Genomic DNA, 22,729 nt, shown 5'->3' with positions numbered 1-22,729 from the left:
GCTGCTAATCACTGTTGGGCATTATTACAGGTTCAAGTTTGAATTTCAATTGAGGGAAGGAGAACAGTTAAGGTAATAGCAATAACTGACTTTTACATATAGTAATTGGAAGTTTACAACTCATGTTACATACGACATCTCATTTGAGTTTCAAGACGTTGGTATTACAACTGCGATTATCCCCATTTACAGATGAATTAACTGAGGCTCCCTCCCAGGAAGTTAAGTGGCTTGCCCATCATCTCACAGTTAGTATCAGAGGCAGGATTTCTACCTCAGATTTCTGCTGCCTTCAAATCTAGCACTCTCTCTCCAGTGTCAAGCTGGTAGGTAGAACTCTTCTCCTTTCATCCTTCATGTACTGCTGTTGGATTGAATTTATGACAATTCACTAATTCCTTAAGTTCAAAATTCATTCTGAGTGATGTTATAAAGCAAGTGCTATCTCTAGTGGGGAATAAAAGGAATTCTAGATAGAGAGAGCTGTATACTGAGTAGCTTATAATAAAACCAGTTAATATGATGAATTGATGAACATTTGGAATTTTGTCATAGAAGACAACCGTTACTTTTTTTTCCCCTCCAGTCAAGTTAATAGAACTGAAAATTCTAAGCATCTTGAAATACACTAAGGCAATGCTGCAAATATAACCTTCCCAAGCAAGAAGGCTTTTTGCAAAATGGCACCCATTTGCTTTGAAGTAAGAAAAAATAAATAAGGTCGGGCTCTCTTTATCTATATCTTCCCCCCCCCATAGTTATTTCCCTATAAAAGTAATTTTGAAGGCCCATTCACTAGATAAAAATCCCCCAAACAATCTTAAGGATCAGTAACTTTCAATTAAAAAATATGTCTTAGAAAAATGACCTTTCTTTAAAGTAGAAAGATTCTTTATTTTGAAAGTTGTAGAATATTAGAGATGTCACCAAATACATGAATTTGACATTTATAAATGTCCTTTTATTAGCTAAGTACGACACTGTCAAATGCACTGTCTCCTGAGCTGTAGGAAGCTCTAATTCAGTATCTCTAGGGTTTTCCTGGCGACAAAGCTATGTGACTGCTTTGTTAAAAGGTAAGAATTTGATATCAAGGTAGGTATCAGTGACCCTTTGCTTCTCATGCTGGACTCCCTCCAAATATCTGAGATGGCTCTCAACAAAGTACAGCCTCTGACCTATGGTGCAACATCTGCCAGCTGTGAGCAGAAGGTACCAATGAAGCTGCTACAAAAACAAATCATCATTTCTAGCTTAACAATAGTCTTGAAAAAAAAAATCTACTAGCCAAAGCAGAAAACTCTACATTTTAAAATAAGATTTTTAAAAATCCCACAACACTGGATTCGGTATAGAATAGAAAAATCAGAGTTTTAATGTGAATGGACTTCTTTTTCTGACATACTGATGAGAGACTTGGAAAATCTGACAGCCCTGTCTTGGTGATTCAGCCACTATCACAGCATCAAAGTTATCTAGTCACACCGCCTTCAGCTGGGGATTCAGGAAAGTCTGTTAATCACATCAGCCAGCTCTGGAGAGCTAGAAAATAGATAGAAACTACACTTTGAAAACCAGGAACTGTCTGTCCATTTCTCTAAACTTCCAATTAGGCCAAAATCTCCCACAAGAAATTAATACTTGACATATTTCGAGAATATTTAAATAGAGAGGGTTCTCTCAAATCTGCACAATGTTATTTTTTCTTCCATGCATAAATGGTAGCTTATTATCAGTAATAATGACAATGGTAGTTTAAATTTCTATAGAACATTTTGGGACACAGAGTACTTTACATCTATTAACTTCATTTTATCTTAAAGGATTTATAGTTGGAAGGGATGTAGAGGTCACTCATCCCAAATGGAGGCTTGACAAGGTGCACAGAGTTATTGAAATTATAATTATAAAAAAAAGAAACCCACTAACATTTATAGAGTGTTTTAAGGTTTACAAAGTACTTCACAATATTATTTCATTTGATCCTTACAACAACCCTTGAAGATAGGTGCTATTACTACCCCTGTTTTATGGATGAGAAAACTGAAGCAAGGAGAATTGACTTGTTAAGGTCATACAGTAAGTATCTGAGGCTAGATTTGAACTCAGATCCTCCTGATTCTAGATCCAGTGCTCTATTCATACTGTACTACCTAGCTGCCTCTAAAGTCACATGAATTACAAAGCTAAGAGGAGCCCAATATTTGAGTCACGGTCTGTGATTATTTTTACTAGACCAGATTTCTTTTCCCCTATTTTCATCCTAAAGTATTTCTACATTTTCACCTCCCACAATCACAATTAGTCAAAATTTGCTAATTTGGCTAAAAGAAAAAATATGGAATATCTAAGATTTCATTATAGTTTTTAAGAATTATATATACCATGCCACTCCATTACGTATTATTAGTTAATAGGTCAATATTTAAATGATTATTGAATGTTATCATACCATGAAAGGAAAAAGCCACTGGTTAAAATAGATTTGTAAACATAAATTAGGGGGGAATTTTTCATTATATGTAGGTGTCTAGAGGTATGCTCTTACAAGTTTCTTTTTTGCTGTCTCCTACCTGGGTAAAATAAATTTGTTTCTCATAGGGCTAATTTGAGGTTTTTAATAAAGTTCCTGTCCACTTTTAAGCTTTTAATAGCAGAGGTTGTAAATACAATAAAATACAACCAATATATTACAGTTAAAATCATATTTATTCAAGCTCTACTGCATAACTATCAGTATCATATTGCTGGTGTGATACTGAGATAAACAGAAAATGACTACCAAAGACGGGAAAGTGAATAGAACTGAAATCCCTATCAGTTCTAAACAGAAAATTTACCATTTTCCCTATCATAATGCCATCATATTTCTATCATATTCACAGCCTGTTATTACTATTTAAAAGCTAAAAGCTTTTAAGATGCACAATAATGTTATAAAGACATTTCTTTATAGTTAAACTATAATATACAAAGTCTACTTCTACGTAATAAAAGTCTTCAGATAAGAATATTTGTAAAGTGCTACCAGCATGCCACACTTTGGGATTTTAAATTGGAGATACACTTTTGGTCTTGGTCTTAAATTTTAAAGATCAATAAAAAGACAACAAAACAACCAAATTCCTGCTTTTATTATAAAAACACATTTTGAGGGATTCTGGATTTGAGTGACTGAGATGGGAACTTACTGTGTGACCTTAGGCAAGTCACCCTCTATGGGCCCAGTTTTCTCATCTATAAAATGGAGATAATAATACTTGGATTAGGAGATTCCTTAATATCATAATTATTGATTGACACCTTGTTATATTGTAATCATTCAGGGCAGGAAGTAGAAAAATATATCCTACCTCTAACCCCTAGTTCACTTGAAAAAGAAACAACATTGCATATGAAAATAAGTATGAATATTTATATGGTGATGGTCCTGGCCTAGTTAGGGAAATGATCCATGGAATTCATTTATCTATTTCAGTGCTCCCTTTTTTAATGTCAACAAACAGCTATTGACTCTCTTGCTTAAAGGCAATGTCACAAGACCTATCTATAAGGGCCCATCTTTACAAGAAATCATCAAGTTGCCTTCACCAGTGGGGATAATTTACCCCCCCATATTCATTTTTAATTCTTGCAGAGTATTGATGGGGATTAGCATATATTTTCAGTCTTAAAATGGTTCCACAGTAAAACAAAATAGGAGAAATGTTGACAGCAGGATATTTAAAAATAAGTGATGCTGGCATTTCCTTGAAAATAAACTGGAGCTATATTAATATCCATTCCTTTAATTTTTCTCTTCAGTGCTCTATTGTTCCTAGTTCTATGAAGGTCAGTGCTTTTTTGGGACCAGAGAAGAAGGAAAAAAATCAGGTATTTTGTCAAGAAACAAATGGAAAACTAGATAAATTGAAAGCCTAATCTGGTTTGTAGATGTGCATTTTCAGGAAAAATGATATCATTTCAAAATGCAAATAAAATCCCTGAATATTTGAAGTAAGTTGCACTAAGGAAAATTGAGTGATTTGTAACAGAGGTAGTATCAACAATGAATTAAAGTAATTTTGATAGGTGTCCAAGAATGCTAAGGTTCTGTTTTGTTTCCTAATATGTTCTGAGAACTTTAAGATGAGAAGTGTAGAGAATCCAAAAACCATTCTGAGCAGTTGAATCAATAGAGATGTATATCCTTGCCCAATGATGTACTTCATCAAGATGCCTTACCTACATAAAAAGTACAGGTGAGTTTTAGCCCATTCTTTTTTTTTTTTTTTTGGTGAGGCAATTGGGCATATTAGCCCATTCTGCCATCCTTAATTTCTTAGCATAGAATCTATAGGACCCACAGCATGGGTGTTTTCCACTCAGGGAGGTAAGGGATGTGTCATTTTTGCTTCTGAGGGACTCAGGAATTGAAGGTTGTACAAATTATGACAATATGGTACATCAGTCTCAATGAAACTCATTTTCTGGTCCAATCCTCTGAGTCAATCTGATCAATATCCTCAACAGCTAGACTGTTACCAGAAAAACAGAATCACAGAGGTGAGCACAGAGAAGTAAAATAACTGTGATCATAAAATAAAGTGGCAATATGATAGGACTCCTAAGGAAGTTTTTTCTTTTTTTAAAGTAGAGGGAAAACAAAGCTGAGGGGAAAAGTGAAAGGAGAGCAATAGTTGCCACTTTTCGTCCTTTATTCTTGAAGAGGACCAATGACATCATGAGGGTAATGTCTTGCACATAAATTGTATTTAAGTGAGGCATTGCTGCACAAAGTCATCAGCCTCACTCTCTCCTCCACAATTATTGGAAGCCAGTAGCAAAACAGAGGTCAAGATGACTGACAAGGACCCAGAATGCAGCATGTGAGCGGAAGGATGCTAGACATATTCTATGACTGCAGTATTGGGCTACTAAGTCTAGGTAACAGATATATATTTAAATGATAAATGTCTGTCCAGGCAAAAGACAATTTGTGGATACCTTCAAATCCTAGGGAAATAAGGCAAATTTTCCCCCTTTTAATATTTTTTCCATGTGCCTATATGGAACACCCTTCTTTAGACTACTTAATTACTACGTTACTTTCAATAATTATCTCTTACTAAATAAGGAGATTTTTTAGTGGCAGACAACTTTATATTTATCCCACAGAAAATCATACACACACACATGTGTGTGTGCATATCTATAAATTTTATTTATTTATTTACAAAGAGCTATTAGAAACTTAAAAGGTCATCTATTACAACATTTTCATTTTAGAGGTAAGGCAAGTGAGGTCAAGGGCAATTAGGTGATTTGACCAATATTATATAAACAGTAAGTACCAGAGGAGCTAGAAATTGTTCTTAGGATTTTGGATTCTAAGTCCAGTGCTCTTTCCACTATACCAGTATTTTTCATCAATATAATTAAGGAGAAAAAAAAAACAACAACAGATAAAAACTCAGAAGGTTCCAATAACAAATATTATAGAGGGCATGGTTACCTGTAGATAGCACAAAGTTGGCAGGAATATTGAAAGACAGAATTAGGATTCAACAAGATCCTAACAGGCTAGATTATTGGACCAAATCTAAAAAAACGAAATTTAAGAAGGTTGCATATGGGTGCCCAAAATTCTCTTCACAAGTAGAGAATGAGGAGATATGGTTAGGCAACAATTACTCTGAAAAAGACCCAGGAGTTTTAGTGGACTGAAAGCTCAATATGAGGCAACAATGTGCTAAGACAGCCAAGAAAACTAATGTGATCTGAGGCTGCATTAAAACAAATCCAGGTTAAAGGAGGTGACAACAGTTCTGCTGTTCTCTGCTCCATTCAGACCACATCTGAAGCAATAGGTTCATTATGGGGCGCCACATTTTGTCAAAATGGCCTGATAAGCTGGACAGGGTCCAGAGAAAGGGAACCATTACGGTGAAGTGCCCCAGGTTTATGCCATATAAATTGAGGAACTAGTTGAAGAAACTAGAGATATTTAGCATGGAGAACAGAAGTCTCAGGAGGAATATGGCAGCTGTTTTCAAGTATTTGAAGGCTGTCGAGTGGAAGACGGATTAGACCTCTTCTGTTTGGCCCTTGAGGGTAGCATTGAGTGATGAGTAAAAGTTGTAAAAAGGCAAATTTAAGTTTGATGTCAGGGAGAAAAATGCTAACAACCCTGAAGCAGAATGGGTTGCTACAGGAAATCATAGGGTCTTCCTCACTGGGGGTCTTCAGACAAAGGCTGGATTGCTACTCATTAGCCATATCATAGAGGGAGGCCTTTTTAAAGGTAAGAATTAGATTAAATGACTGCTCCATCCCAACTCTGAAATTCAGCGAATTGGTTCCATTCTACTTATTCTCCTCATTGACTTTAAACTGTCAGTATGGATGACCAGGAGTATCACTTCTTTACTAGCCCCACCCCACTAATTTTAAACTTTCCTTTAGCATGTTGTCTTCGCCCATTAGAATGTAAACTCTTGGAAGGCAAGACTTTCTGTTTGCTCTTATTTATATCTCCAGCATGTGGCACAGTGCCTGGCACATAGTAAGTGTCTAATAAATGTTATTGACTTGACCTTCCATCTGTCATTATTTTAAAACAAACTATATTCATTTCCTTCTGGAAGAGACATAATGGATGTAAGATCAAATACAGATTCACTACTTATAGAGTTAGGCACAGAGTCAGGAAATGCCCAAGTTCAGATCTAGATTTTGACTATTATAAGCCAGGTAACCATGGACAAATCACTCAATCCTCTGAGCCTTAGTTTTTTTATCTGTAAATTGGGATTAATAAAACCTGCAGTACCTACTTCAAAGGGTTATAGTGAAGGATAAATGAGATAATGCATATAAAAGGGCTTAGCAAACCATAAAATTATATATTCAAGTGCTCCCTCCTTTGACAGTAATGAACAATGTTTCAAAAATACTATGAAGTTATGGTTACTTAAGTGAATTATTGTTAGTATAATTACAAAAATCAATCTAAAGCAAATTGCACTATTTTTCTATCACTATACTTAAACAAACTGTGACTAATTCTCATATACTGGCTACCTTTAAGTATCTCTGAACAATTTAATAGATTCTTTATGTATGTATGTATGTGTGTATATATATATATGTATATATAAAATATTTTATTTTTCCCCAGTTACATGCTAAAACAATTTTTAACATTTAAAAAAAAAATTTTGAGATCCAAATTCTACCCCTTCCTCCCTAATTTAATGGATTCTTAAGAGAAATACTTAATATAAATTTGCTTAAGTTTAAAAACTGAGTTCAATTGGCCTTTCAAAATAGTTTTTTTTAAATGATTAAACTATGTTCATTTTGTGGAATTACTGCTACATTTCCCATATCTAGATCTTAATTTTTTCCTAAGTATTAGTTACAAATTCAGACATTTTCTTGTGAGTAATAGGTCATACCTTCCAGCTACCTGCAGCCAAATTCTGCAGGGCACCTGCTGCACCTTCTAGAGTGTCCGGGTTTGAGCACTCGGAAAGAAGTGTGAGGTAGGGTTTGACTATTGAAGGGTGCCACAGCATCTGGATTCCTTTTGGGGGTTCTGCACAGTCAGGCAGAGGTCCTACGCCATCCCACTGCGGAAGAAAAATATGATGCAGAACGTCATTGCAAAATTTCCTTGAAACTTCTCACATCCTTTCTTTTAGTAGACATCAAAGACCCTAAACACAAGAGGGAGTAGGTGTCCAATATTATGTACTGTACCTCCAAGAAATTAATGTTACTAATCATGTCTACATCTTTTAGACATAATTAGAAATAGAGATAAGTTTTAAGTTAACAAAAATAATTTGTTTGGGTTAGTACTTACAGCAAGCGAAGAAGCAAACTACAGGATGATTGAACCACTCAGAGAAGTTTTCTGTGGCTCCATTTGTGGCAATGAAATCTTGTGCATGAAGCAACCCACAGAGTTAAGGTGACTCTGCCCCTTATTTCCTCTCATATGGCTTTTATTGGATTTAAAAATTCAAAGGAATTAGCATAACAAGGATGAAATACAAGCAAGTACACTCTTTCTAATAACAGAGTGATTTACTTGGAAAAATTTACTTAGAAAAATCCCTGGTCTCATTTATGTTTCTAGGAAAGACAAAATAATCATGTAACCATTTTGATTAGGCCAGAATAAAACAATTACATGCTGTTTGCCCTGAGTTGTTAATAATCACTTAAAGTGCATATTTTAAAAGTTACTTAGTTTCAGTTACTAAAACACCTTAAAAACATCTTTATTATGTAAGTCTCTAAATTTTGCCTCTGAAAGCACATGAGAGATTACCTAGCAAAACATTTCTACTAATAATTCTACACTTAACTGATTAAAAAATCCTCAGTTCTGAGCATTTTATTTATAAGAAAATTTAGGACAAATATCATCTGATTATTAAGGAAAAGTTAAAATGTTAACATATGCTAATTATTAAAGAGAAAAAAGTCTTTTACTGTCATATTTAATATCAATATTTCATCATTTTTCTTGGACAGACAAAAGACTAGTGTCTTAATTAAAGAGCTTGCTTTTCTTTAGATTATAATAAATCCTAATCTTACATGCTGATCTGAGTCTTAACATCAAGGAAATGCCTGTTTTTCCATTGGGGTCATTAAAAACAAACAAACAAACAAACATTGCCATTCAAGTTCAGCATTGCAAGGCTACCTATAATGTGAGAGCTCCTTCTTAGCAGAAGTCCATGGCCAGGCCATATAAAGTTGATTTTGTACCTATGTAGTGTCTTTCCCTTGAACTAATAGACCTTTATCTTCTTCAAGCCAAAAGTTAAAAAAAAAAAAGTACAAGCAGAAAGTGAGTTGGCCCTGTAAGAGTGTATCAGTTTCATTATTTGAGAGTGACAGCTCTGATACAGAATTCATTACATTGGGACAGATAGGGACATCAAGAGGAGGGCAGCATCACTCTGTGGCATTATCAGCTTCCATGAGACAGTAGTCAAATTGGCTGCTCAAAGGAAAGAAGCTCAATGCTATTAAAACCATCTCCTAGTGCAATGGAGAAAGCAAAATAAATGTTATTTTATCCCTTCTATGTCTAATTTATCATATTATGGAAGAAGCACAGAGTTACCAACATAATTTTTCACGACTATCTCTTGATATAAGATAGCACGCCATATTTATGAATAGCCTCTCACTTGGCATGGACAGTTGTGCCAATTTGCTCTTAGTAAGAAGCCCATCCTTGCGCACGATCAAGTCCTTTTGTGAATAATTGCATTTTGTAGGAATGGGAAGGAAGCATAGATGATAATGTCCTTTAACGGAAAAAGTATTTTTGACAGATTATTTGTTGTAACATTACATAGGGATAGCAAGATGGTACAGTGGATGGAGTGTGGGGCCTGGACTCATCTTCCTGAGTTTGAATTTGGCCTCAGACATTTACTAGCTATGTGACCCTGGACAAGTCACTTAACCCTGTTTACCTCTGTTTCCTCACCTGTAAAATGAGCTGGAGAAGGAAATGGCAAACCATTCCAATATCTTTACCAAGAAAACCCAAATGGGGTTACAAAGAGTTGAACATGACAGAAAATCAATGGAACACTTGAAAATATTACATGATACAGAGCTAGGTGGGGCATATCCTATTCTATAGAAATTGTGTAACAAATATTGGTATAGGTGAAAGAAGTTGTGTTAACTTTATAGGCTAATAGATTTAGAGCTACAAGGGAATCACGGAGGCCATTGAGTCCAACCCCTTGTTTTATAGATGAAAAAACTGAAGCACAGAGAGAATAAGTGAAATTCCCAGGTTCACAAAGCTAGTAAGTATCTGAGGCAGCATTTGAACTCGGGTCTTCCTGACTCCAAGGCCAGAATCCTCCACTATGCCACAGAATTGCCGTTCTGGCTGGATCTAGTCCTCTTCTTTTTTTAGCTGCTTTGCTATAAAATATGATGAATGGTTAAATTAGTGTACAATTTTTCTACTGCTGTAAGATATGACCCACCTAGCTCTTATATAAATATCTTTTACTGAATCACCTTCTTAATGGTTATTGAGAAAATCAGAAGGAAATAAAAAGGACATCTTACATGAATAAGGATAATCTTTGATGGCAACTACAGATGAAATTCAAAGGTATTTTTGTTTTTTTCTATTTTAGAGTCTTGATTATACTGTGGCATGTTAGTACTGAGGAAAAAGAAATATTTTTAAAGTCAGCAGATATACCTGACGTTAATGTTGTTCCTTTATTCAAACTTTTGATAAGTTAATAAGAGGAAAGCCCTCAAATGTTCATCAAAACATATTTCCACAAGTAACAAATACCGTGAATCTCAATCATTATAAAACACTTTAAGGAGTTTTGCAGATTGATTCATTTAAAAGTGAAAGAAAATAATGAGGTTAGTAAAATGGTTGTACTATATATGAAAACCTTCAGGAAGAATCAAGAGTTCCATTTATCAAGGAGATTCTTTGAGGAAAAAAATGATTGTATGATTATTCTTTCTAATAACAGAACTTTATAACATATTACAAGAGCAGTAACATCTAAATTATATTTTCATTAGAATGACCATATTTTGTATATTTAATAGCCCAGATGGTGGATCATTTATTTTTTTAGATTCACAAGCATTGCCACAGGTAGACAAGTTTGATGCAAAAGGAATCCTAAGTAGAATGAATCTTCAGCCTTTTCTTAGTGAAAAATTCTCTAAAACTAGATGTGTGAAAATAAGAGAAAAAAATAAAAATTTTCCCAAGTTATGAGAGGAGACTTTTTAAGCAAAATGAAGTGTTGCAATGAGAACTTGCTTTTCCAAGCACCAACCCTTGGCAGTATCAGCAAAACCTTTTGAATGAATTCCCTGAGTGGTTCCTGAGATATATCTGCTGAATAGAGCAACCTTATGCTCAAGTTCCAAAATCAGGCAAAGATCCAAGTGAGATAAAATTGAAGGAAGAAAAATGGACTTTGGGTGAAAATAAAGTAACACATTTTGGGGCTGCTCTCTTTCCTTAATTAAAAATTTTTAATACTGTTTTTATATTTAAGAAGTGTTTTCAATGCCATTGCTTTTGGATAATCTTAACAAACAACACATGGAAAAATTGTGACAGGGCTCAATATGTGAGTTCTCATTTTCTTTTATAGGTTCTTGAAAATTCTATTCTTAAAAGCAACTCAGAGCATAGGAATATTTATATGAATCTATGCAAAGGTAAGGAAGCAGGGCACAAAAGCAATGTAGACAATGACCACAACAATAAAAGGAAACCAAAAACTCCACAATGATGTATTATTATACTGTGTTAATTACAATTATTATACTATATTATTTTATTGTATTAATTACAATTACCAAACAGCCCTGAAGAAGAGATGAGACAATGTACTTCTCCCCCTTTTTGTAAGGGTGGGGGACTATGGGTGTGGAACACTGCATATATTATTGTTTTATTATTATTGTGTATTATTTTTGCTAAACTGATTTTTCTTTCTTTTTAAACTATCTGGCTTGCTGCCAAAAGGAGGGTGGCAGGTTATACTAAAAAATGAAGTTGATATACTAACAAAAGTTATCAATACAATTTTTAAAAGGCACTGCTCAGACACTAAAACTGGATTTTTGCATATATTGGCCATTCATGGGACCTCTTATCATGAAAAACACAAACTATAATTTGGTAAGTAAGAGTTCATTCACTCTTTTTTATAATATTAAGTATGATACTAATATTTTTGATATGAGATATAAGACTAAGATAACTTTCTTCTTAAAACATCTCATTATATTAGTCTTGCTTCTTAGTAATCTCATCCCAAAGTTATCTTAGGAGAAGATTGATCATGCTGCCAAACTGGGGAGAGGTTCAAGAATAAACTCAACTCTACCCCTGGGTAAATGGACACACTCATTTGCAGGTAGGTGGCATAGCAGATCAAGCACCATCCCTGAAGTGAGCAAGATCTGAACTCAAATCTGGGTTTATACACTTACTGGTTTTGTCATTTTGGGCAAGTTGCTTAACCTCTGTTTGCCTCAATTTCGTTATCTGTAAAACAGGAATAATAATGGTACCTACCTCCCAGGATTGTGAAGATCAAACGAGATAATATTTGTAATAATATTGCATTATTAGGTACTTAACATGTGCTTGTTTCCTTCTTTCCTTCCTTATCACCTATGACTGCAACAAGTTGTAAAAGAGATTAACAATTTTTTTATCACTTCAAACTTATGACTATCATAATCAATAAATATTTTATAGGATTGAAGATACTGACTATAGATTCCAGCCCTGGAGGGTCAAGCCCTCAATCCATGTCACTGGTAAAGACTCCTTGGAAAAAAGAGGCATTGAAATGTACATAGGATGAAAGTATCCTAATTCCTAAAATCATCCAAGATTTTTTCCCCCAAGCCCAAAGATGCAGTGCCTAGGCAATGTAAAGAAATAATGAAGACAGATTTAAATAACTAAGGTGATAAACCATCTTGAACTCTTCATAAAAAGTTTCTGTCACTCACTGTTTGAGTCAGGAACAAGTCATATAAATTCTATGATTTTGCTGCATTGCTTTTGTCTATAAAATGAGAGAATGGGACCACAATAGGGATTCTTAACCTTCATGGAAAGACTTTGGGTGGGAGAGTCTGTTATCAGAAATTTTAATATTTTGGTAACTGTACTTCAAAATAATTAGTTTCTTTTGTAATACTATATATTTCTTACTAAAAATATTATTCTGAGAAGAGGTCCATAGGTGTTACCTGACTGCCAAAGGGGACCATTAGATGTACAGTAATGGTTGCGAATCTCTGGATGATATATATATATATATATATACACACACACACACACACATATATATGTGTATATATATATATATATAATCTCTAAGATAATTTCTGTCTCTAAACCCTATGAGCCTAAGATCTAATAATATCTTGTGCCCTTAAATATAATAATAGTCCTAAGTCAATCAGAAGAAAATAGAAATATAATTGATGTTATGGCTTTACTGTTATAAAAACTTCTCCTAGGAAAAGGAATACCAATTTAAGTAGATAACAGACTTATAACTATTTACCTAGCATATTGAAACATGATCCATCATAGTGGTACTATTTGATGAAAAGGATTCTTTATCACTCAGGGCTTTTTGCTATTTTTGAAATAACTGTTATTTTAGAAATATTCTTTTATGAAAAAAGGTACAATTTCTTGCCTTTGTAGAGTAGGATTCATTCTTTGGTATTTGGTATATGACAGCAAGAACAGGGTGGCACAGAGAGAATTGACAGTATTTTGGGAGATTTTCAAAATATGAGATACATCACTCTTTGATGGTCAAAGAGTTCAAATTTAGTATTAGAAAAGAACAACTGATTGCTCCTGCATAGAAAGTGTTAGGTTTTCAGGAAAAGAACCCAAGTGAGGGAATGTTTTCAATAAGAAGGTGACAAAAGCTTTTCTTTGGACTTACATTTAACAACAGATTTTAAGATGTTTTATTTTCCCAGGGTTTAAAATCTATTAAGAGATTTTTATCCTGGTGGCTTTAAGGAGAAGGCAGCAGAATGCTCTTTATAGAAAAAGCTATAAGTTCAGGATAAAAATTGTACAATATAATAAAGTCAGAAATTTAAAAAGAAAAGCTCAGTATGTAGTGTGCTACCCCCCTTCAATCTTTTCTTTACAACAAAACAAACTTCAATGAGTCTGTGGATAGTTTAGTCTAAGCCATTCTAACAACTCATTTATATTGACACTACAAGTTTTCAACAACATGCTACTGTGTACAAAAGTACTTTTGTGATTGCACATTGTGGCTAAATTCTCCAAACCAATGCCATGAGAATGCAACTTATGATAGCTTCTCTTATATTGGAAAGGCTTCTATTACAGTCCAGATCACAGACTTTGGTCCAAGTATTAGCCAAGCTAGCTAAGTACAGAGGCTTGACCAATGAGTAGACCTTAAGAAGAGCAGAGATATATCAATATTGTCATTCTCATTATAAATGAAAGTAGAAGATTTGAGGATGTTGCTGCTAAATGGAGAGGTGGATCCCAGGTTATCCTAGGAGGAACCGTTAAAGAGTTGATTCCATCATGCATCCAAGGGCATGAAGCATTATTTCATGGGATACTCAGTCATCTTACTTTATTGTGCTCAGGACAAACATAAGCAAAATGACCATTAGGAAGATTATTATCATTGAAAGAGTATTTATTAAATACCTACTCTGTGCCAGATCATGTGGTAAGTGCCAGGATTTAAAGACAAAAGTACAAAAGCCTTTGCCCTCAAGGAGCTTACATTGGAAATTTTACATTCATACAGACTGGTTTATACAAGATACAAAGTGGATGCAAATTTCTTTGCTTAGAAAGGAAGATATTAGCCCAAGGGGGATAGGCAGGAAAGCCTGCAGAGGGTAGTGCCTAAGTTGAATCTTTTAGATAACTAGGGATCAGAGGAAGCAGAGACAAGCCTGGGGAACAGCCAGTATACAAGGTAGAGAGATGGAAGAAAGAGTATGGTGTGTGAAGAACAGGATGTAGCCAGCATATGCCAGCGCTTCTTGTGGGGTCTCGACCCACAGTTTAAGAAGTGCTGAAGGAAAAAAAAAGAAAAAGTGCTGAAGGTGAGTAGAAAAAGTTTAAGATGTGTAATAAATAAGAAAACTGGAAATGTTAGAAAGAATCAAATTATAAAGAATCTTAAAGGCTAAATGGAGTAGTTTAAAGGTGAAGAGATAGAGAAAATCCATTAATATCTCAATAAGACACATCTTACCCCCAGATAGATCAAGATATACTTAAATGCTTGGTGGCTTTTAATGCACTGGCAGGCATAGAAGAGGACAATAAAATATATGTTGAATAATATGGCTCAGGATCAAGACACAAAAAAGGCCTAAGACTTAACAGTTTAAATAAGGTTTTTATGAATGTGTGTATATATATCTAAAATATACATGTATACGCAGCTCTAATATAACTTATTTAAATGAGCTATTGACATAAGAATTAGGGAAATAGATAAAAAAGATATAAACATCACCATTTCTTATAGCAGCTTAAACAACGTACAGTGACCAGAGCATAGAGACCAAAAGAGTTTAGAAACCACCTCAGTCAGGATACACTTTATCTCCTTGACAAATGGTGAAATATAATATCTAAGGGAACACCTTGAACCAGATGATCTCTTAAGGATCCTTTAGCCCCCAAACTGTTATCTTGTGAACCCAAAAATATTTTTCAACATAAACTCATTTATAAAACATTATAGAGGGTCATGGAATTATGGATAGAAGATTATGAACAGTTTTGTCTCATAACATAGAAAGAAATAGAAGAGAAATAAGGTTATAGGAAGCATGATGATATCATCCCAAAAGCATTTGAGAACAAAACTAGAAGAACAATAATCAGATGAAAAATAGGGGGGAAAAGATGTCAAGATTTATATAGTATACTATTCTCTACTGATTATGAATAGCAGTGGAACTACCAGATGATTACTCTAACATCAAAGGTACTAATGTGTTGGATGCAAGGGAAAGGTCACTTGAGACAGTGAGAGACTGACCACCCACACCAAGCATACACTAGCTTCTGAGTGTATTCAGGAACTTTTTGAAACCAAATGCTTGGAAAAATCATGGACCTCATTACAATTTTGAAAAAAAAAAAGTGATCAAAAAGTTTAATAAGAATTGACCCATACATTTATTTTCTCATTTCTACAAAATCTTTGTGGAAACAATTTACAAAATGTAGAACGCATCCTTGATGAAAGTATAATGAGAAAATAGAAGGGCTTCACAAATTATATTCTATATCAGATCATATCTTTACAGTCAGAAAACTGACTAAAAGATGTGAAGTATGGAAGATCCATTATGCTTTTTATTCTCTTAAAAAAACCAAAGCCCCAACATTTATTAGGTAGAGCAAAATACTGTCTTAAAAATCTCTCCTCCACCAAGGTATCATGGGAAGCATTTTAAAATCACACAGGGTTCTTTAATAAACACAACTGAGAGATAATTGTGTCTGATGATCCTCTGATTATTAGTTAGCAAGTGAGTCATAAGGCAGCAAGACATATGCTCCCTAAAAGTGTTTGTCATTATCATGGAAGATGTCCAATATTTATTAAAAATGGAAAAGGGATTTCTAAAAGATGGTGAGGTCCACCAGATATTCATGTTTGTGAATAACACTGAACTGAATGCATGAAGCCCTGGAAAATTATAGCTTCTCCTAAATAGAACCATAATCACCTAAAAGAGTATAACATAACTACCCTCATAGGAAAATGAAGTGAATAAAAATACCTATTTTCCAGAGTGAGATATTCAGTTATGTGCAAAAAATCATTGACTATATATATTTTGCACAGACACACTGCAACCATACAATGAAATAGGTGCATAATTGAATAGGAGGAAAAAGGTAAGCTAGATTGCTTTTGGAAAATTATATAGCACTTCCAATATTTTCAAGTTTTTTAAAATAAAAAACCCAACTTTTTAAAACCAGTGTACTTCTGGTGAAGCTATATGGATGGGAATTATAGAATACCATAATTTCTGAGGAATAAAAATATCAGGTCACACAAAGGACCATGGAAATACGTATGGTGGATGGAAATATACTATAGCATCATTAGCAGTGAACAATTGCTCATGAGAGTCAACATAAAAGATATCATCAAAGAGATGTATGAGCAAAATGAGGTTGGTTTGGTCACATAGTGAGAGCAAGGGATAATACCTTATAGGCTGAATTGATACTCATATGGTATTAAGAAACCTAGGAGAAGGGCCCTAGAATTCTGTGCGGACCCCAGTAGAGGATTTATCGGAGGATATGAGTAAGAGTTATATCACAAGAAGGTGCAGATGGGTTTTAATCTGCTCACTAACAGTAACTGCATAGTATAACATTCCTGAATTTTTCTTGAAGAATCTAAAAGATAAAATATAGACATATTGGTCTCTCTACCAGAGCATTAGAGACTACAAGGGCAAAATCACATAGGGTTACTAAATCAGTTTTTTGTTTGTTTGTTTTTGCTTAACTATCTTTTCTTTGTCATAAGGGAGGTTTAATTCCAGGGCAGTGGAGATGAATATCCAAAATGACTTTGATATATAAAAAAAATATCAATTAGATAAAAAAAAGCATTTTTTAACGCAGAGTAAGCTATATGCCTGGCACTGCAATGGTTCTGGGGATAAAAAAAACCCCAAACCAACCAAAATCAAAGCAAAAATCAGTGTTTGGTCTCAAGGAGCTTGATTTCTAATGAGAGAAACCACCCATATAAATCACTGTATACAAGAAAAATCTAGAGTGTATAGAAGGAAATTTTAGAGATGTCACTAGCACCTGGGAAGGAACAGAAACTGCCTCTTGGAGGGTTGGATACTTGAGTCTTAAAGAGGGTAAAGATGTCTATGGTTGGGAGGGAGAATATTCTATGCTGGATTGTAAAGTGCCTGGAGTGGGTAGAATGTGAGATTAAAAAAACAGGAAGGGGCTAGGTTTACAAACCTTATATGCCAAATAAAATTCTATTTAACTCTAGAAGTAATAAGGAGTTACTAGAATTTACTAAGCAGGGAGAAGCAGGGTGACATGGTCACACCTAGGGTTTAGGATGATTCCTTTGACATCTGTGTAGAGGATGGATTGGAGGAGGGAGACACTTGAGTTAGGGAGACAAATTAGAAGTCCAAGGAAGAGGTAATGATAGCCTAAACTAGGGTCATGTTTATCTGACTGGAGAGAAAGGGATGTATAAAAAGAAATTCCAAGATTTGGCAGCTTATTGAAGATGTGGGGTGATCAGGAAAGAGGAGATGAAGATGATATGAGAGTTGCAAATATGAATGATTGGAAGAGTGGTACTGCCCTCAACAGTAATAGGGAAGTTCAGCTTAACTAATAAAATTGAGGCACATCATACAACAACGAGGTTTTGGAAGTTTCTTCTTTTCTTTAGAAAATGTTCTTTTAGATGTGAAACACACAGTGAAAATAAATTAGTGTAAGTAAGAATATTCAAAAAATCAATTTGGAATTAGAAATAATTTTCTTTTATTTTTGAGATGAAGCTTTTGCATATTTATTGAATACTTTCATTTTTTACTCATCCTAAAGTATATACTTAATATGACAAATCATTATTAAAATCAAATATTTGAGACATGTTGACAGGATCAGATGTTTGCATGAGGAAAATTATTTTCATAGTGGAGGATGGATTGGAGAGGGTAAGAATTGGAGTAGCAAATGGCAACAACTGGGAAGGTATTACATTGTATAGTTGAGTAGTAATGAGAGCTAGGACATGTTCAACAGGGACTAGAGAGGCAAGACTGAAATTCAGGAAAAAAGATTAGGGATGGAAAGACAGATTTTAGAGTTTGCCTAAAAATGCAGTTGAGATGATGAAGCAAAACAGTTTAGAGCAGGAGTAGGGAACCTGAGGCCTCCAGGCCACATGTGGCCCCCTAGGTCTTCAAATGTGGCCCTTTGACTAAATCCAAACTTCACAGAACAAATCCCCTTAATAAAAGGACTTGTTCTAAACTTTACAGCAAAAATAGAAAGCCCAAAAAAGATACCCTTGGGAGATACCCATAATTAAGGGATGGATTATCAAGGTAAACTGAAAAGGAACAGTCAGAAAAATAGGAGAAGCACCAAGAATCATCAGTGTCATGAAAGCTAAGAGGGGGAAATGACATCTATGAAGAAAGGATGGTTAATAGCATCAGAAATAGAAGAAATCAAGGCAAATGAGAATTGAGGGAGAAAAATCCCTAGATTTATTGATTACAAGGTCTTTTAGAGAACAGTTCGACCAAGTTGAAAAAGTTAGGTGGAGAAGAATTGGAAACAGTGAATGTCAATTCTTCTTTCATGGAGTTTAGTGATAGGAGAGAGGGAAACAGAGGATGATAGCTTTAGGATGGCAAGATTAAATGTAGGATTTTTTAGACTGGAAAATACCTGATATGTCTGTAAGCATCAGTAAAGGAGCCAACAGACTAGGCAAGATTAAAGTCGAAGGAGTCAAAGGGAATTATTGTTGGGACAAGTTCCTAGAAGGAATGAGATCAAGGGTGCATGGACAATGGTTGTTAACTTTGACATGGAAAGGCTCCCCCAAAACTGAAAGAAAAGAGGGGATCAGTGAAAGCAGAAGTTTTTCAGTATAGTGCAGTGGAGATGAAGGATCATGTTTCCAAACATCCATTTTCAATAAAGCAACTGTGGTAGTGCACCATAAAGTAATATGATGAAGGAGGAAAGGGCATTAGAGTCTTGAAAGAAGGATATTTAAATAAATGGTTTGGGGCAATGTAAGAGAGTCTACTGGAAATGAAAGAAGGGGTAGCTTAGTACTGAAACCCAGCTATGGTTAGAGAATATGAATTTGTTTCTTAATAATTTGTGAAATTAAAAATATGCTATATAGAATTCTTGGAGTTTATGGTTTTAAACTGATAATCACTGCATTACTCAAACTACTACATACCCCAAACTCCAATACACTTAAGAGAAAAGGGAGAAAAACTTCCTTGGTTCAGATTAAGCTATGAATTTTTTTAAATTTTAAAATAAATTGTTATTGACAACTTTTCTTTTCACATAACCAAATTTCTCTCCACATTTCTCCCCCTACCACTTCCAGAGTCATCTCATATAACAAAGAATATTTTTCTTAAAAAAAAAAATAAAACAAAACAAGAAGCCTACACATTTTCTCCATCTCCTTCTTCTAGAAGATTTTGGAGGGTGTGGTATTAACTAGCAGAGTTTTTTGTTTTAAGTTTGGGAGATGAAATAACAATAAAAATAAGACGAATGAGGATAGCTAGCACATTTACATAGTGCAATAAGGTTTATGAAGCACTTTACAAATATTATCTCATTTTATTCTCACAACATCCCTGGCAAGGGAGAGCCTGAGGTAGATGGAGGTAAAATGACTTGTCCAGGATCACACAGCAAGTACATGTCTGAGTCAGGGCTTGAACATAAGAGTAGCATTCCCCAAACCACTAGCTGCCCTTAAACTAGAGTTTGAATTTTATCAAAAGTTATGAATGAGCTTCTCTTCCTTTCCACATTTTTGTCACCCCTAATGATATGGTATGAACCATTATACTCTATGTACAGAACTTTTACTGCTGAATTGTATCTTCAGCACATAAATAGAAAGCACTGCTTACCCAGCTGACTGTCTTCCCCATTACATGGATTTCTGCCCCAATTAGGAGGCAGCACATTTGCAGGGTGAAATCTGCTTTTTGGGAGACATCCCAACTAGCCAGACTTTCTGATAATTATCTTGATTAAGTGAAATGTTTTATAGGCAAGAGAGATCACAAGATCAAAGATATGTAGCTGTAACAACATAGAACCATCCTAACTTCAAAATGCTATTTTTTCCTCCTAAGTGGAGTTACGTATTGGCAAAGAAGGAAAAATTTCAGATGCAGAAAATGGATCTGAGTAAGTAAATTGTCAGTGAATATTTTCCTGTGCAGTGTTCAGTTTAATTAGGCTGCAGCTGGTACTAAGTACATTAAAGGGGAAAGAAAAAAGAAAAAGAAAAACAACCTTCTAGCACTCTTTCCTGGTTTGGTTTGGAGAGCCCTGCTACTAACTGATTCTGTCTTTACAGTGTTTCATTATCATTGCCAGTTTTTTTTTTTTGTATTTAAAAGCTCCAAATAATTGTAAAAAGCCTGAAGAGAAATGAGCCTCTGTGTTAAAGTCTTAAGAATTTTGCAAAAAAGGGTAGATCACGCATCTGAATTCTCCTGTGAGCTGTTCCGATGAAATGGTCTACAGCTGGTGCTGACACTGTATGGAAAGAGGATGAAGTTGATGGCTAATTAGCTATATTTATATGGCATTCCATTGTCTCCTGGTCCCCTCCCTCTTATGGGTTTCTTTGCAGAGGTTATGAAGGGCTTTGTGGTTGAGATATTAGAACCCTAAATTTAAGCAGTGTCAAGTTGAGCTTTCTGAATGAAACAATTTTAAAATAAGGGCCATATTCAGGTGTCTCGCCTCTTAGACATACCAGTTATATGATAACAGGTAAGTCACTTAACCTCTAAGTGGTCTAGGTCAGAGCTGTCAAACATGGAGAGGGGTAATGTGTAGCCCACAATCCTCCAGAATATGGTCTGAAATTAAATTATTATGATTAATGTAATGATTAAATATAATTGAGAAATATTTAACAAAATAAATGAAAATACAGTAAAACATAGGTAATATTACATTTTAAAACTAAGTCAATATGTGACCTGCAGGGATCCTTATGTACAGATTAGTGGCCCCATTCCTATTTGAGTTTGACATCAGTGGTCCAGGCAACTCTTGAAGATAACACAAAAGTGCTGCAAAAGTACTGGCCTGCATCAATAGATGGGGTTTCTTCACCTGAGTGTTCTTTGTACCAATGAAATTATAGATTCAGCTCTACTTCAGGGGTGGCGAACCTGAGGCCTTGAGGCCACATGTGGCCCCTAGCTTCTCAAGTTTGACCTTTGACCGAATCCAAACTTTACAGAACAAATTCTCTTAATAAAAGGATTTGTTCTGTAAAACTTGGACTTAGTTGAAATGCCACACTTGAGAACCTAGAGGGCCACATGTGACCTCGAGGTCACAGGTTCCCCACCTATTTCTATTTTCTTCAGGTATTAGCTTTGCTGATGATGTTCAACAGTAAAGGTAATCCTTAGAGGGACTTTGTTAAGGCAAATAAGAGCATTTTGGTAACATGGAGAAAAAAATAACTAAAAAAGGAAAATGGAAATATAAAAAATTGGAGGTCAGTTCTATGTAGTATTTATATGCTATGCCATATAGAAGTGCTGCATGGTAACTAGGTTCCTAAGCACTGGATGTATTCTTAATTTATGCCTCTTTCTGAAGTGTTAGTGATTGGCAGACCACTACATCCAGTCTACTCCCACACCTGGATTCTTACCATGCTTGTTTCTATTTCCCCCAAGGATCCTTGAGACCTGGACCACATCCCCCACCCTCAACTGGCTGCTCCAGCCAACCTGTCATGCTAGCCTTCTCACAGAGCTAGCATTGTTTTTCTTGGCATGCTACTTACCATAGCTGACCCTTTGTGAACAAAGTCCACTGGTGAAAGAGACCTACTACTGAATTATTGAATAATTAACAGATATTAATGGAATGTTGTGAAACTCTACAACACCTTTATAATACGGTCATTGAAAATATGAAATGAGTGCAGCATTTGCTCATAATAACATTTTCTACAGCAAGGGAAAGGATAACAGAATGAAATCACATCCATTTATGGAAAGCAGTAGAGAAGAGTCAGTACATCAAAATGTGCAGCTATGACCTTTTAAGTCTCATATTACTTGTTGCTTCCAGGACGTGAAATATCATGTCTTGAGAGTCAACAACTCTTGGCATATGGTGAGGTGAAAGCAAATTGAGACTATATTGAAACCAGCCTAGGGGAAAGAAGTGGCAGCTGAAATAAACAGATGGTTAGAGAGGAAATGATATTAAGCAGTAAAAGAAAGAAGTGTGGCTAGAGATTGGAAAAAAAAAAAGTTGTTTTAAGAAAAACACCACCACCACACTGATATGAAGGGAAATGAACCTGAA

General features: G+C 34.9%; 1 protein-coding gene across 1 annotated transcript in view; it reads right to left on the bottom strand.

The window, feature by feature from the left end:
- Positions 1-22,729, bottom strand: part of CTNND2 (catenin delta 2) — a 912,708-nt gene that overhangs the window by 129,770 nt on the left and 760,209 nt on the right. The window contains exon 14 of the mRNA XM_027869022.1: positions 7,440-7,613. Within this exon, the coding sequence (XP_027724823.1) occupies positions 7,440-7,613 (174 nt within the window). The remainder of the gene's footprint in view (positions 1-7,439; positions 7,614-22,729) is intronic.

The sequence above is a fragment of the Vombatus ursinus genome, unplaced genomic scaffold (genome assembly GCF_900497805.2).
Source record: "Vombatus ursinus unplaced genomic scaffold, bare-nosed wombat genome assembly UNPS02014791.1, whole genome shotgun sequence".
Classification (NCBI taxonomy): domain Eukaryota; kingdom Metazoa; phylum Chordata; class Mammalia; order Diprotodontia; family Vombatidae; genus Vombatus; species Vombatus ursinus.
Note: the sequence above shows the minus strand (reverse complement) of the source record. Positions and strands in the feature narration are given on the sequence as shown.